General features: G+C 41.6%; 1 protein-coding gene across 1 annotated transcript; it reads right to left on the bottom strand.

The window, feature by feature from the left end:
- Positions 1-3,620: 3,620 nt before the first annotated feature.
- On the bottom strand, positions 3,621-4,610 carry LOC102843943 (melanocortin receptor 5-like). The gene has a single exon (XM_006902758.1). The coding sequence runs from the start codon at positions 4,596-4,598 to the stop codon at positions 3,621-3,623; it is 978 nt and encodes a 325-aa protein (XP_006902820.1). The 5' UTR covers positions 4,599-4,610.
- Between the last annotated feature and the right edge of the window lie 7,259 nt (positions 4,611-11,869).

Here is an 11,869-nt window from a genome sequence, read left to right as displayed (position 1 = left end):
TCTGTAAAGCCTGCCAACCTGTGCAGGTTCTCTTAGCCCAAATATCTTCAATGATTAAGTCTCCCATTACCAAATTATCTTTTTACCTTACTCCCCCCCCAAGACCCATTCTCATGCCCTCCAGAAAACTCTGTCTTTTCAGACCCTGTAGACTTCCTTTCCCAGAGTCCCCCTTCCCCCTACCCACCATTCCCTCCAGAACCCACCACCTCTTCAGTTCCAGTTAGACCATACTCAACTACCCTCACCCTCACATCACCAGTTGCTAGCTACACCTTATCCCACCAGATCAAGTCTCTCCTCTGTCCTCTTAGAGAAGTTGCAGACATTGAGGGTCCCATTCGCATTCACACACCTTTCTCCCTAACTGAGCTTTCCCAAATAGAAAAGCAACTAGGCTCATTTTCCAAAGACCCAACAACCTGTATAAAAGAATTTAGTGCCCATCAACAAACGAATGGGTAGAGAAGCTGTGGTATATTCGCACAATGGAATACTATGCTGCATTGAAAAACAAGGAACTCATGCAATATTATTCAAAATGGGTGACCCTGGAGGACATTATGCTGAGTGAGGTATCTCAGTCACAAAGGGACAAATGCTATATGGTGCCACTGTTGTAGAATGAGGCTGGCATTGGGGTGGGGGTAAAACTGAGAAAGACTGGATGAAATATGTTTGTGGCATTGAAGCCTATGGGGGAGAGAATAGTCTAAAAGTATTATATTTTAGGGCATTATTTTTATCGTAGGAGTATGCAATGAGGGTTGTAGAGTGGATTATATTTGGGGCTAGGGGGTGGGGTTTGGGGAGGTGCGGGGGGGATTGTGTACCAATGAGGGAGTTTTTCTTTTGCTTTTCAAGGAGAGGAGCAAATGGGGGGGGGAGGGGTTTGAGCGGGGAGAAGGGTGCAACAGTGAATGAATGGAATCCCAAAATCTCTGTAGATGTTCATTGAAATGAAAAATAAACAACCTAAATTTTAAAAAAAAGAATTTAGGTATCTAACCCAGACCTATAACCTCACCTGGCATGATCTCTTTGTTGTACAGTCCTCTACTTTGACCTCAGAAAAAAAAGAACATGTTCTCACTGCTGCCACCAGCATACAGACCAGGTACACTTAACAGCTAGCACTATGCCAGTTGACTCCCAAGCCGTCCCCCAGCAAGAGCCAAAATCAACACACCAAGTTAATACAGTAGCATGAAGGGATGGTTGAGCCAAAAGCAACTGTATGATTCAGTGTCTGTTAGCTGGCCTACATACCATCTCCCATAAAGCAGTTAATTTTCATAAACTTAGAGAAATTATCCAAGCTAAGGACAAAAATCCAGCCACTTTCCTTAACTGTCTCACTAAAGCCCTAAGCCAATATACCCACTTAGACACTACCTCCTCAGCAGGAGCCGTCACCCTAGCTACTCATTTTATTATTCAATCGGCCCATGACATCAAAAAGAAACTCAAAAAGGCTTAAGATGGCCCTCAAACACCAATTTGAGACCTGGTAAACATGGCCTTTAAAGTTTTCGATACCTGAGTGAAACAGGCAGAGGCTGACTCACACTCAACAGAAGGTGAATCTGCAGGCTGAAGCTCTAATAGCTACCCTATGGAGGGTGGTGGTAAAGGGTCAGAAAACACCCCCGCTCATTCAAAGATCCAGTTACCTCATGGTGCATGCTTCCAGTGTGGCAAAAAAAAAGCCACTGGGCTAACCACTTCCCTAACCCTACCCCTCCAACATAGCGTTGCCCTTACCATTGGAAGGCTCACTGCCCTTCAGCGCCTAGCCATGGTAAGGCAGCCCCCGCACCAGACCCAGGCCCTATCCCAGCTGACCTTCTGGACCTGGCTGCTGAAGATTGAATATTCCCAGTTTTGACAACCCCCATCGCCTTTGCTGAGCCCAGGGTAACTTTCAGGTAGCGGGTAAGCCAGTTTCCTTTCTGGTTGACACAGGGGCTACCTTCTCAGTACTCCTTTCCTTCTCTGTTTTTCCCTTCCCAGGTCTCAGTAATGGGAATTTATGACCTCCCATCCAAGCCTCTTAGCACTCAACTTCTCCTCATTACCCTCGACAAATGAGTACTCAGTCATTCCTTTCTAATTATCCCTACCTACATACTCAACTCCCTTACTAGGCAGGGACCTCCTGTCTAAACTTGGGGCTGTGTTGCTCTGGGAGTCAAACGAGCCTAGTTCACCTGACCAGCCTTTAGTAATTAGCATTCCTTCCCTCTAAACCCCCTCCTGCATTACCTCTACCACCAAATGTTGTCAACTTCATTGTATGGGATCTTTCCAACCCACTGTAGCCTCTCACCATCAGTCTGTTCTCATTATTCTGAAAGACCCTTCCTCTTTCCATTATACCCCAATTCTCTACCTCTGCACAACACTGTAGGGGCTTAATACCTAAAATTACCTTCTTACTCTCCAATGAGCTTCTTATCCCCAAAAACTTTCCATGTAATACCCAGATCCTGCAAGTTAGAAAAGCTGATGGATTTTACTGCCTAGTTAAGGATTTGTGACTGATTAATGCAGCTGTTGTATGTTGTTACTATATAAATGAATTAGGACTAGTAGAAAAAAGTGTCTCTAAATTGACAAAATTAGCTGAAGAATTAAAAAACAGACAAAAAAACCCCCTCCCACACAAACCTTTTTCCCAATTGGCTTGAGAAACTTTTTGTAGCCTGGGTTCTTCCTTTTCTAGGAACAATAGTAATCATAAGCATATTGTTATTAATCATAAGCATATTGTTATTAATCATTCCAGGCCTCTTTAAGTTCTTACTGCACAGGATCAAGGAGATGACCAACTTAACTGTAAATCAGCTATTACTACTCTAACCTCTGAACCCCCCAGATCTTTGCCCCTGCTCAGCAGGAAGTATCCAGAACAGAAATGCATCACCCTTTATCACCAAAAGGCACCATCAGCATAGAAAACTGGGAATTGTATCATGTCAGCAAGGAGAATGAACAGATTGACTCACCCACCTGGCATGACCAACAACTAACTACAGTGGAATATCTTTACCCTTCCTCATTACCTAGACCTTGTTATAAGAACCTGCCCAAATACACCTTGGGTGTGGATTCCCTGGTCTCTCCCTTCAGACCAAGGAAGCTCACCTGGGATCTCCCTTAATAAAGCTGTCTTTAAACTTTCTTTCTTACCCACTGGTTCCTTTCTGTCAAGTCCGTGATCTTACAAGTATGTGCCTAGTTGACACAGCAGTGGTCACAAGGCAGACAGGAGGTGTAGGTGAGGAGAAAGGAGTGAATCTTAAGCACAAGCTTGAGATGTAAAACAAAGGGAATTTGGGAAGGATTTGTGTTGCCAACCCAAAGGCACACAGTTTGAATCCACCAGATGTTCCATAAGAGAAAGATGGAAAATCTCCTCCCAGAAAGATGTGCCTGTTGTTGACCAAGTGCGATTTACTGCTTATGAAAACCCTCTGGAGGGTCAGCTATGAATACATACCAACTTGACAGTATACAACAACAATGTAGTTTGCTTGGTCTTTGGTTGCATTTAATTGACTTGTGAAACTGCAGCTAAAGGACAAAAGAGAGCCATACTGAGAAGAAAACATCTTTGTTTAGTACTTGCTATGGAGGCTACAGCTGAATCTGAACCAATGGCAATAAACAATCTCTTTGAAAGTCTTTCTCATCTCCTGACTCCGGAAGGCATATATCAGAGGATCAATCACAGAATTACACATGATAAGTATGAGGTACATATTGAAGTGAGACATAAAGCAAGAACAATAGAAGTTTTGTGGGCAAGAGATCATTAAAATGAGGTGGAGGAAGAAGGGGGCCCAGCATATGATGAAGATGCCCAGCAGAATGGTCAAAGTGACTGCACCACGCATGCTGGTCTTCTGTTGCACAGAGCCATGCCCAGGCAGAGTTGCTATCTGCTTGATATGAGTCTGTGCCAGGAGGAACATATGTATATACAGAGACAACATGAGGAACAGCATGGTGAAAAACATGGAAATAAGGCAAATGATGACATAAGTGGATTCATAATAAATGATGAAGATTATGCCACAGCCTGTGCAGAAGGTCCAGATGCAGGCGATGATCACTCCTGAGCGCCTCACAGTCATGATATGATGATAGCGCAGGGCATAGAAGATGGTGACATATCTGTCTACTGCAATAGCCAGCAAGCTGCACATGGAGGCCACCACAGAAATGCAGATCATGGAGTCAAATATGTTGTCAATGTGGCGCACAGAAGCATCAGCTATCACTAGGTGTCTGTTGTTGATCAAGTATATAGCAATGGTCTCCCAGGCATTGGACATGCTCACCAGCATATCTGCCACAGCCAAGCTGCACACAAAGAAGTACATGGGTGAGTGCAAGTTCTTGTTCTTCACGATGACCCCAATGACCAAGATGTTCTCCAGGAGGCTGATGACTCCCAGAGTCAGAAACACCTCTGCTGCGATGCCCATCTCTTCACACCGGGAAGACTTATTCTTGGCATTTGATCCTGAAATGTTGCCCTCTGTGACATCCAGGCTGAGATACAAGAAGTGCTGGTACAATGAGGAGTTCATTGCTAGAGTAAAATGCTTCCTCTTCACAGCCGTTAATTTACTGTAAAATAATTTTTATATCATGACCCAACCTATTAATAAAAAAATAACAGGATGCCAAACTAAGCAAAGCTTAAGGATGGGGATATCAGCAGGGATATGTATCTGAGGGGCTCATCTGGCTTGCTCTATCTTTCTTGTAGTCCTGATCTCCAAAATGCTCTCCTGGCAGCATACAGATTACAGAATTTTTTCAGAAGCCCTTTCTGAGATTCTACCCCCAAGCTCCATACTTTGACACACTCTAAACATACCTTAAGGAGGTGGCCTAGTGTTAAGGAGCTGTCAGCATAGTTGGAACCAACTGCTCAAAGAGGAGAAAGATGGAGACCCTCCTCCCATGAGATTTATTGTCTCTCGAAAACCAGCTGGAAGGTCAGCTATGTGTCAGTTCTGACCCAATGGCAGATAACAAGTACATCATCAGAGTACATCATTTGAAGTTTATAAACTACAAAACCTCAAGTCTTCTGATTTTCACATTACTATGGCTCCTGTACTGTATCATCCTCAGGTGAGCTTGGGTTTCTAAAGAATAAACTCATATTCCCTTAAGAAAGACGGTACTGTTAGCATATTTTTTAATACATAACAATTAGGATTAAGTCTTCCTAGCTATAAATAAGATTGTAACTAAAATGGTCTCTTAGCTTGAGCTTAATAACGTAAAAAGTATCTTTTTTAAAAAGTATCTTCAATTTGTAAATTTGGGTTGCATATACTTAAAACAGATGCTGTTTCCCTCTCAATAAATAGTATCCACTAATTTTGCATTATTTGAAATATATTTATATATAATTAACAGTCTTTTTAAGTTCCATATAAACACAATGTGGAGAAGCAAACCTTAACTTTGCTAAGTGCTGGAGAAAGATCTTTCACTTTAATTGTTACACAATTGCTCTTATGATTAATACTCCAAAATCCCTCCCTCCACCCCTCATCACAAACACCCCTCTAAAACACACACACACACACACAGAGTGGGTGATGATTGTTGTTGTTGTTGTTGTTGAGTGCCGTAGAGCCATAGCAATCCTATGAACAACAGATCTGAACCCAAGTCCATTGCTACAGTCACTGTCAATTCTGTTATTATTCTCAGCATTAACAGTAGTAACCGAAGTGCTGAACTACAATCCTTTCTTGTGTATCTATGCATAGTTTTATTTCAGGCATAAACTGGTTATCCTATCAAACATAATCACCAGAGAAGCTACCTGCGTGTCCGCACTCTCTTTGGCTGATGAAGCATGATTTTGCTCATTCCAAACAGTCCACAGTAAAGAGAGAACTGGGGCTACTTACTAGTCCCCGCTGGGCCTCCTCTCTATAGCCGGAGCAGCCCTCAGCCCCAGAAGCCTGCGTCTGTGCCATCCCATCCACAAGGAACCTCTGGCTCCTGCAGGCCTGCCTGCCCCTGCATGCCCAGCAGGTCCCTCCCATTGCAGAAAGTGGCCAAAAGCCCAAACCCTGGTTCTTGGTATCACCTAGAGGGCCTTTGCAGCAGAACAGTCCCTCCTCCAGCCAGGTCATCACCATTCAGTCCATTCCCAGGCACATGGATAGGAGGCTAAATGTCTATCAATGGAAAAATTCCTTCCCAAAAAGGAACTCATTCTTTTTTGTTTTACCAGAGTCATGTTCCAAGACTTAACACTTGGCATACTTTTCAGACCCTTTTCCAAAATGCTATGTGTTTTTATTACTCAGTATAAAGTGAATAAAAATACTTTCCTCAGGTGGAGTATCAAGAATATTGGCAATAGGTGCTGTACTTCCATTTCTCTGATAAAACTAACATTCCACATCAACACAAAAGGATTCTTCATGATACAAGATAAAGATAGCTGTATAAATAGAGTGACAGGTATGTTTCCTGGGCTGTGGTAGAATTTAGTGATTTTTATGACTTTGGAAATTGAAATGTGACTTGGGGTGAGGGTGACACCAATGTGCAGCTTCTATTGTCCACCACAGTGGTAATGTCACTCATAAGGGTGGTGTCAAGTACAAGAAGTTACACTGTCAGAGAGGGTAACCAAAAATGGCTGGCAATAAATTTCTTTTCAGTGTGCCAGTTAGTTATAAAAACAAATACATTCTTGTTGGCAAGATGGTAGACCAGGAAGGAGGCAGTCCAGATTCTCTCCAACTAAGACACCAGAAAACAAATGTAACATGTTGTTATGTGCCCTGGAGTCAATTATGACTCATAGCAACTCTATGAACAACAGATCTGAACCTTGCTCCCTCCTTATAATCTTCCAACTGCTCAATGTATTAGTAGAGTCACAGTGTTGAGCTGTCTTGTTGAGGATATTCCTCTCTTTCTCTGACCCTCCACCTTTCCCTACATGAAGACTTTATCTAAGGATTTGGCCTCTCTTGAAAATACGTCCTAAGTATGTGATATGAAGTCTTGCCATTTTTGCCTCTAAAGAACACCTTGATTGTTCTTTCTCCAAGACAGATTTAGGGCTTTGGATATCCATGAAATATTCAGTTCTCCTGACCAACAACAAAATTTAAAGGCATTGTTTCTTCCTCTGTCATCCTTATTCATTGGCCATCTTTTAGATACGTAGGAAAATACCATAGATTGATCAAGTGCACTTAGTCCTTAAGCTGATATTTTTGCTCTCTTGCACTTTGGAGAGGTCCTTGACCGCCGATTTTCCCAGTGCAAGACTTCTAAGGTTACTTCACTGCTTCTATCTTGATTGTGGATCCAAGTAAAATGAAACTGTTGACAATATTAACCTGTCCTCCATCTATCATGATGTTACCCTATTGATCTAGTAGTGGAGATTTTGGTTTTCTTGGTGTTCAGATGCAACCCATATTGAAGGTTATAGTCCCTATTGCTCTTCAAGCTTTCTTGACTATCGGTAAGCCAAGGTTGTATCATTTGCACAATTCAGGTGTCTACACCACAAGCTGATGACAATAAGAAAAGCACAATTCTCAGTTCTTTCCTATTTCCTCCTGGAGCCTAGGGGAGTAAATGGCTTACCACCATCACCACTACTCACCAGGAGGCTAGTAGTGCTCCACTAGCCCTGCTCCAGCTCCATTTGAGGCCACACTTGCAGCATTTTGTACCTAGCATGAAAAACAAATACACATCTCAATGTTCAGAAATGTGCTCCCTACATCCAAATGACTGCTAACATATCACCTCTGTCTGAGGTTCTTGTCCTTGGCATTCTTGTGGATTCCATCCTTGGCATATGACACACTCCATTTGGAGCAATGTGCCCCCAACTGGAAGTGACTGTCTTCATGCCAGCAGAGTTTGCCCTCTCTAATTGGGTGCTTGCCTATACCCATTTCCTAGAATGCCAAAGATTTCATCTCTGATCAAGCCAAACACCCTGGAAATCTCTGAGGCGAGCAGAAGCTCCATCCTAGGCCAGGTGCCTTGCTCCTTAAAATCTCCAAGACCAGAAAGCTCTCCACTGGCACAATGACAGGCACAGAGACTAATGGAACAGAATCAATAACCCAGAAATGGACCTCTCTACCTATAGTCACCTGCTATTCGACAAGAAAATAAAACCTATCAAATGAGGAAATGACAATCTCTTCAAAACTGGCAAAAGCTGATAAAACTATATTGCTACCTGTAGAAAGCTGAAACAAGATCCATATCTCATATCGTACATTTTTAAAAAATCAGCTCAAGATGGATCAGACACCTGGGAGTAAAGCCCAAAACCATAAAGTTCATAAGAGATAGACAAGGTTCAAGCTTAGAAGGGCTAGTCTATCATATAAAGAGACTGACAAAAACAAATGCACAAGCTGGAGAGGACAAAATTGAAAAATGGGACCTCCTAAAGAGTAAATATCTGTGCTCATCAAAACAATTTTCCAATAGACTGAAAAGAAAACCTGACAACTGAGAAAAAACATTTTGCAATACCTCTCATACAAGCAAAGTTAAAAAATAAGCAATGAAAAACAAATAGTTGTACACTCTGTTTTCACAATGCATAACAGAAGGGGAAGATGAGGAAGACTGGATGCCATTATTGGAAGCCCAGCTCGCTCACAAGTGGGTTTCAGGATTACTGAGAGTCCAGCCTGCAAAAAGGTAACTCTCTGGTTTAATATTAAAGAGAAACTTTTGTCCTCTGTCCTGCAAACGAGCTGAGAACTTGGAGGTCTCTCTTCCTGTAAATCATATATCTTAAGTAGTTTTGGTCTCCTGATTCTTTTCATGTGAAAAGGAACAAATTCCAGAACACTTGATCATTCTAATGCGAAACTTATACTTGGACCAGGAGGCAGTCGTCAGAACAGAGCAAGGGAAAACTGCATGGTTCAAAATTGGGAAGGGCGTACGCCAGGGATGCATCCTATCTCCATACCTTTTCAACCTATATGCAGAACAGATTATCTGGGAAGCTGGGCTCTATGAGGAGAATTGTGGGGTCAAGATTGGTGGACGATTTATCAACAACCTGCGTTATGCGGATGACACAACCCTGCTTGCTGAAACTGAAGAGGACCTGAAGCGCCTGCTGCAGAGTGTCAAGGACTGCAGCCTACAATATGGATTGAGGCTCAATGTCAAGAAGACAAAGATTCTCACCACTGGACCAATTGGCAGCGTCAGGATGGATGGTGAAGAGATTGAGATTGTACACAGCTTTAGTTTGCTTGGCTCCATAGTCAACAGTCTTAGCACCAGCAGCCAGGAAATTAAAAGGCTCCTTGCCATGGGAAAGTCTGCTGTTAGGGACCTCTCCAAAGTACTGAAGAGCAATGGTGTCTCTCTGGAGACTAAGGTGCGTCTGATACAGGCTTTGGTCTTCCCAATCACTTGTTATGCATCAGAGAGTTGGACAATGACCAAGGAGGATTGAAGGAGAATTGATGCCTTTGAGCTGTGGTGCTGGAGAAGAGTATTGAGAATACCATGGACTGCTAGGAAAACAAACAGATTTGTCCTGGAAAGGGTTAAACCGGGTGGCTCCTTGGAGGCAAGGATTCTGAGGCTCCGTCTAACATACTTTGGACATGTTGTGAGGAGAGACCGGTCCTTGGAGAGGGACATCATGCTTGGGAGGGTGGAGGGACAGCGCAGGAGAGGAAGGCCCTCTATGAGGTGGATTGATTCCGTGACTGGGATAATTGTGATGGGAGTGTCAGAGACAGTGCGATTGGCACAGGACAGAGCGGAGTTTAGGGCTGTTGTACATAGGGTCGCTATGAGTCGCAGGTGACTCGACAGCACATAACAACATAACAACAACATCATAAAGAACAGAGTGTGTGTTCTCCCTTGGTCAATTGTTTCTGAGCTTTAAACTGAGATATGAGATCACTGTTTATTATGATTCCATGGAAATCTTAAAAAACGAGATCATTGCTTAGACCCCTATAACATTCCAATAAACGCAGACCCAATAAAGGGGGCTCCCGTTGCCACATCTTTTCTTGTCTATGTGAGTGTGTTTTACTTGGCAGCAGTCCTGTCTTGTCTTTTGTGTGCGTTCGTCTCTTTATGTTAATTTCTCCCAGGAAAAAGAGTTGCGGTTTGCAACAGAACCCAAGGGGGTTTGTAAAACAAGACCAATGTTGCAGGAAACATTGAGAGATGTTCTTCTTACAAAGGTGCCACAGAAAGCAGGATGGACCAAAGTAACCAGCAAGAACACCAGAAAGAACTCAACAAAATGATAGCGATAAACTTTGCCTCTCAATAATTACACTGAATGGTAATAATTTAAATAAAGATTGGAGAAAAATACAAAAATGCTGTATACAAGAGACATAACAGAAAAGGGAAGAAAAAGAAATACTGAAAATAAAAGGATGTAAAAAAACACCCACCAAGCAACTAACCAAGCAAATGGCAGCCAGGAAAAAGCCGGAATAGCAATATTAATCTCTGATAAAATAAATTTCAATGCAAAAACTATTACAAAGGACAAGGAAGGTCACTATATAATGCTTAAAGGGTCAATAGAACAAGAGGACATAACAATAATAAATGTCTATGTACCAAATGATAGAGATGCAAAATATACAAAGCAAACATTAACAAAACAGAAAAAAGAAATAGACAAGCTCCCTATAGTAGTAGGAGACTTCGATACACTACTCTCAAGAAAAGATAGAACTACCAGAAAGAAACCCAAAAAACATGCTGAAGAATTAAACCACATGATAAACCAACTAGACCTCATAGAGATATACAGACTAATGCAGCCAAAAAAAGTGCTGGATACTTTCTCAAATGTGCATGGAATAGTCTTCATAATAGATCAGATTTTAGGTCACAAGGCAAGCATCAATAAATTAAAAAAATATAAATAATACAAAGCATCTTCTGAGATCACAATGCTATAAAATAAGAAATTAATAACAAGAGGAAAAGGAGAGCAAACTGTACATTTGGAAACTGAACAACACCTTGCTTGAACATGAGTGGATTCTAGAAGAAATGAAAACTGAAATTAAAAATTCCTTGAAAGAAATGACAATGGAAGCATAATTTATCAAAATTTCTGGGAAATAGCCAAACCGGTAATTAGAGATCAATTTATAGCAATAAGTAAACACATCAAAAGGCAAGAAAAATGATCCTGGACTCTCTGACCCAACATCTCCAACAAGTTGAAAAAAACAGCAAGGAAACCCAACAGCCTCTGAAAAACCGTGAAATGATAAAAATTAGGGCAGAAATAAATGAACTAGAAAACAGAAAAACAATTGAAACCATCCACAAAACCAAGAGTTGTTTCTTCAAAAAGGTCAATAAAATTGACAAACCACTACTTATACTAACAAAAAAAGAGAGAGAAAAATAATCCAAATAAGAGATGAAAGGGGCAATGTCACAACAGAAATAATTAAAATAAAAAGGTTGACAATGGACTATTATGAAATACTATACTCAAATATATATGAAACTTAGAAGAAATAGACAAATACTTAGAAACTCAGAACCAGTCTAAGCAGACACAGACTGAAATCAAACACCTGAACAGACCCATTACAAAAGAAATAATTTAAAAAGTAATAAAACAACTGCCATGAGAACCTGAGGTGGGCCACCTTGGCCAAGTGTGCTGAGCCTCTACATCTTGTGGTTCCTAACCTCTACACTATAATAGACATAGCGCTAGTCTATAGGCCTTTTATTGTAAGAACCACCTTCCCTCTGTAACTTGATTTGTGCCACTATTAGAACTTCTACTCAGAATATTATTGCTTTT

Source organism: Elephantulus edwardii, unplaced genomic scaffold, assembly GCF_000299155.1.
Source record: "Elephantulus edwardii isolate Elephantulus edwardi_28Jun2011 unplaced genomic scaffold, EleEdw1.0 scaffold00446, whole genome shotgun sequence".
Classification (NCBI taxonomy): domain Eukaryota; kingdom Metazoa; phylum Chordata; class Mammalia; order Macroscelidea; family Macroscelididae; genus Elephantulus; species Elephantulus edwardii.
The sequence above is the reverse complement of the archived record's forward strand: the minus strand, read 5'-3'. Positions and strand labels throughout refer to the sequence as shown.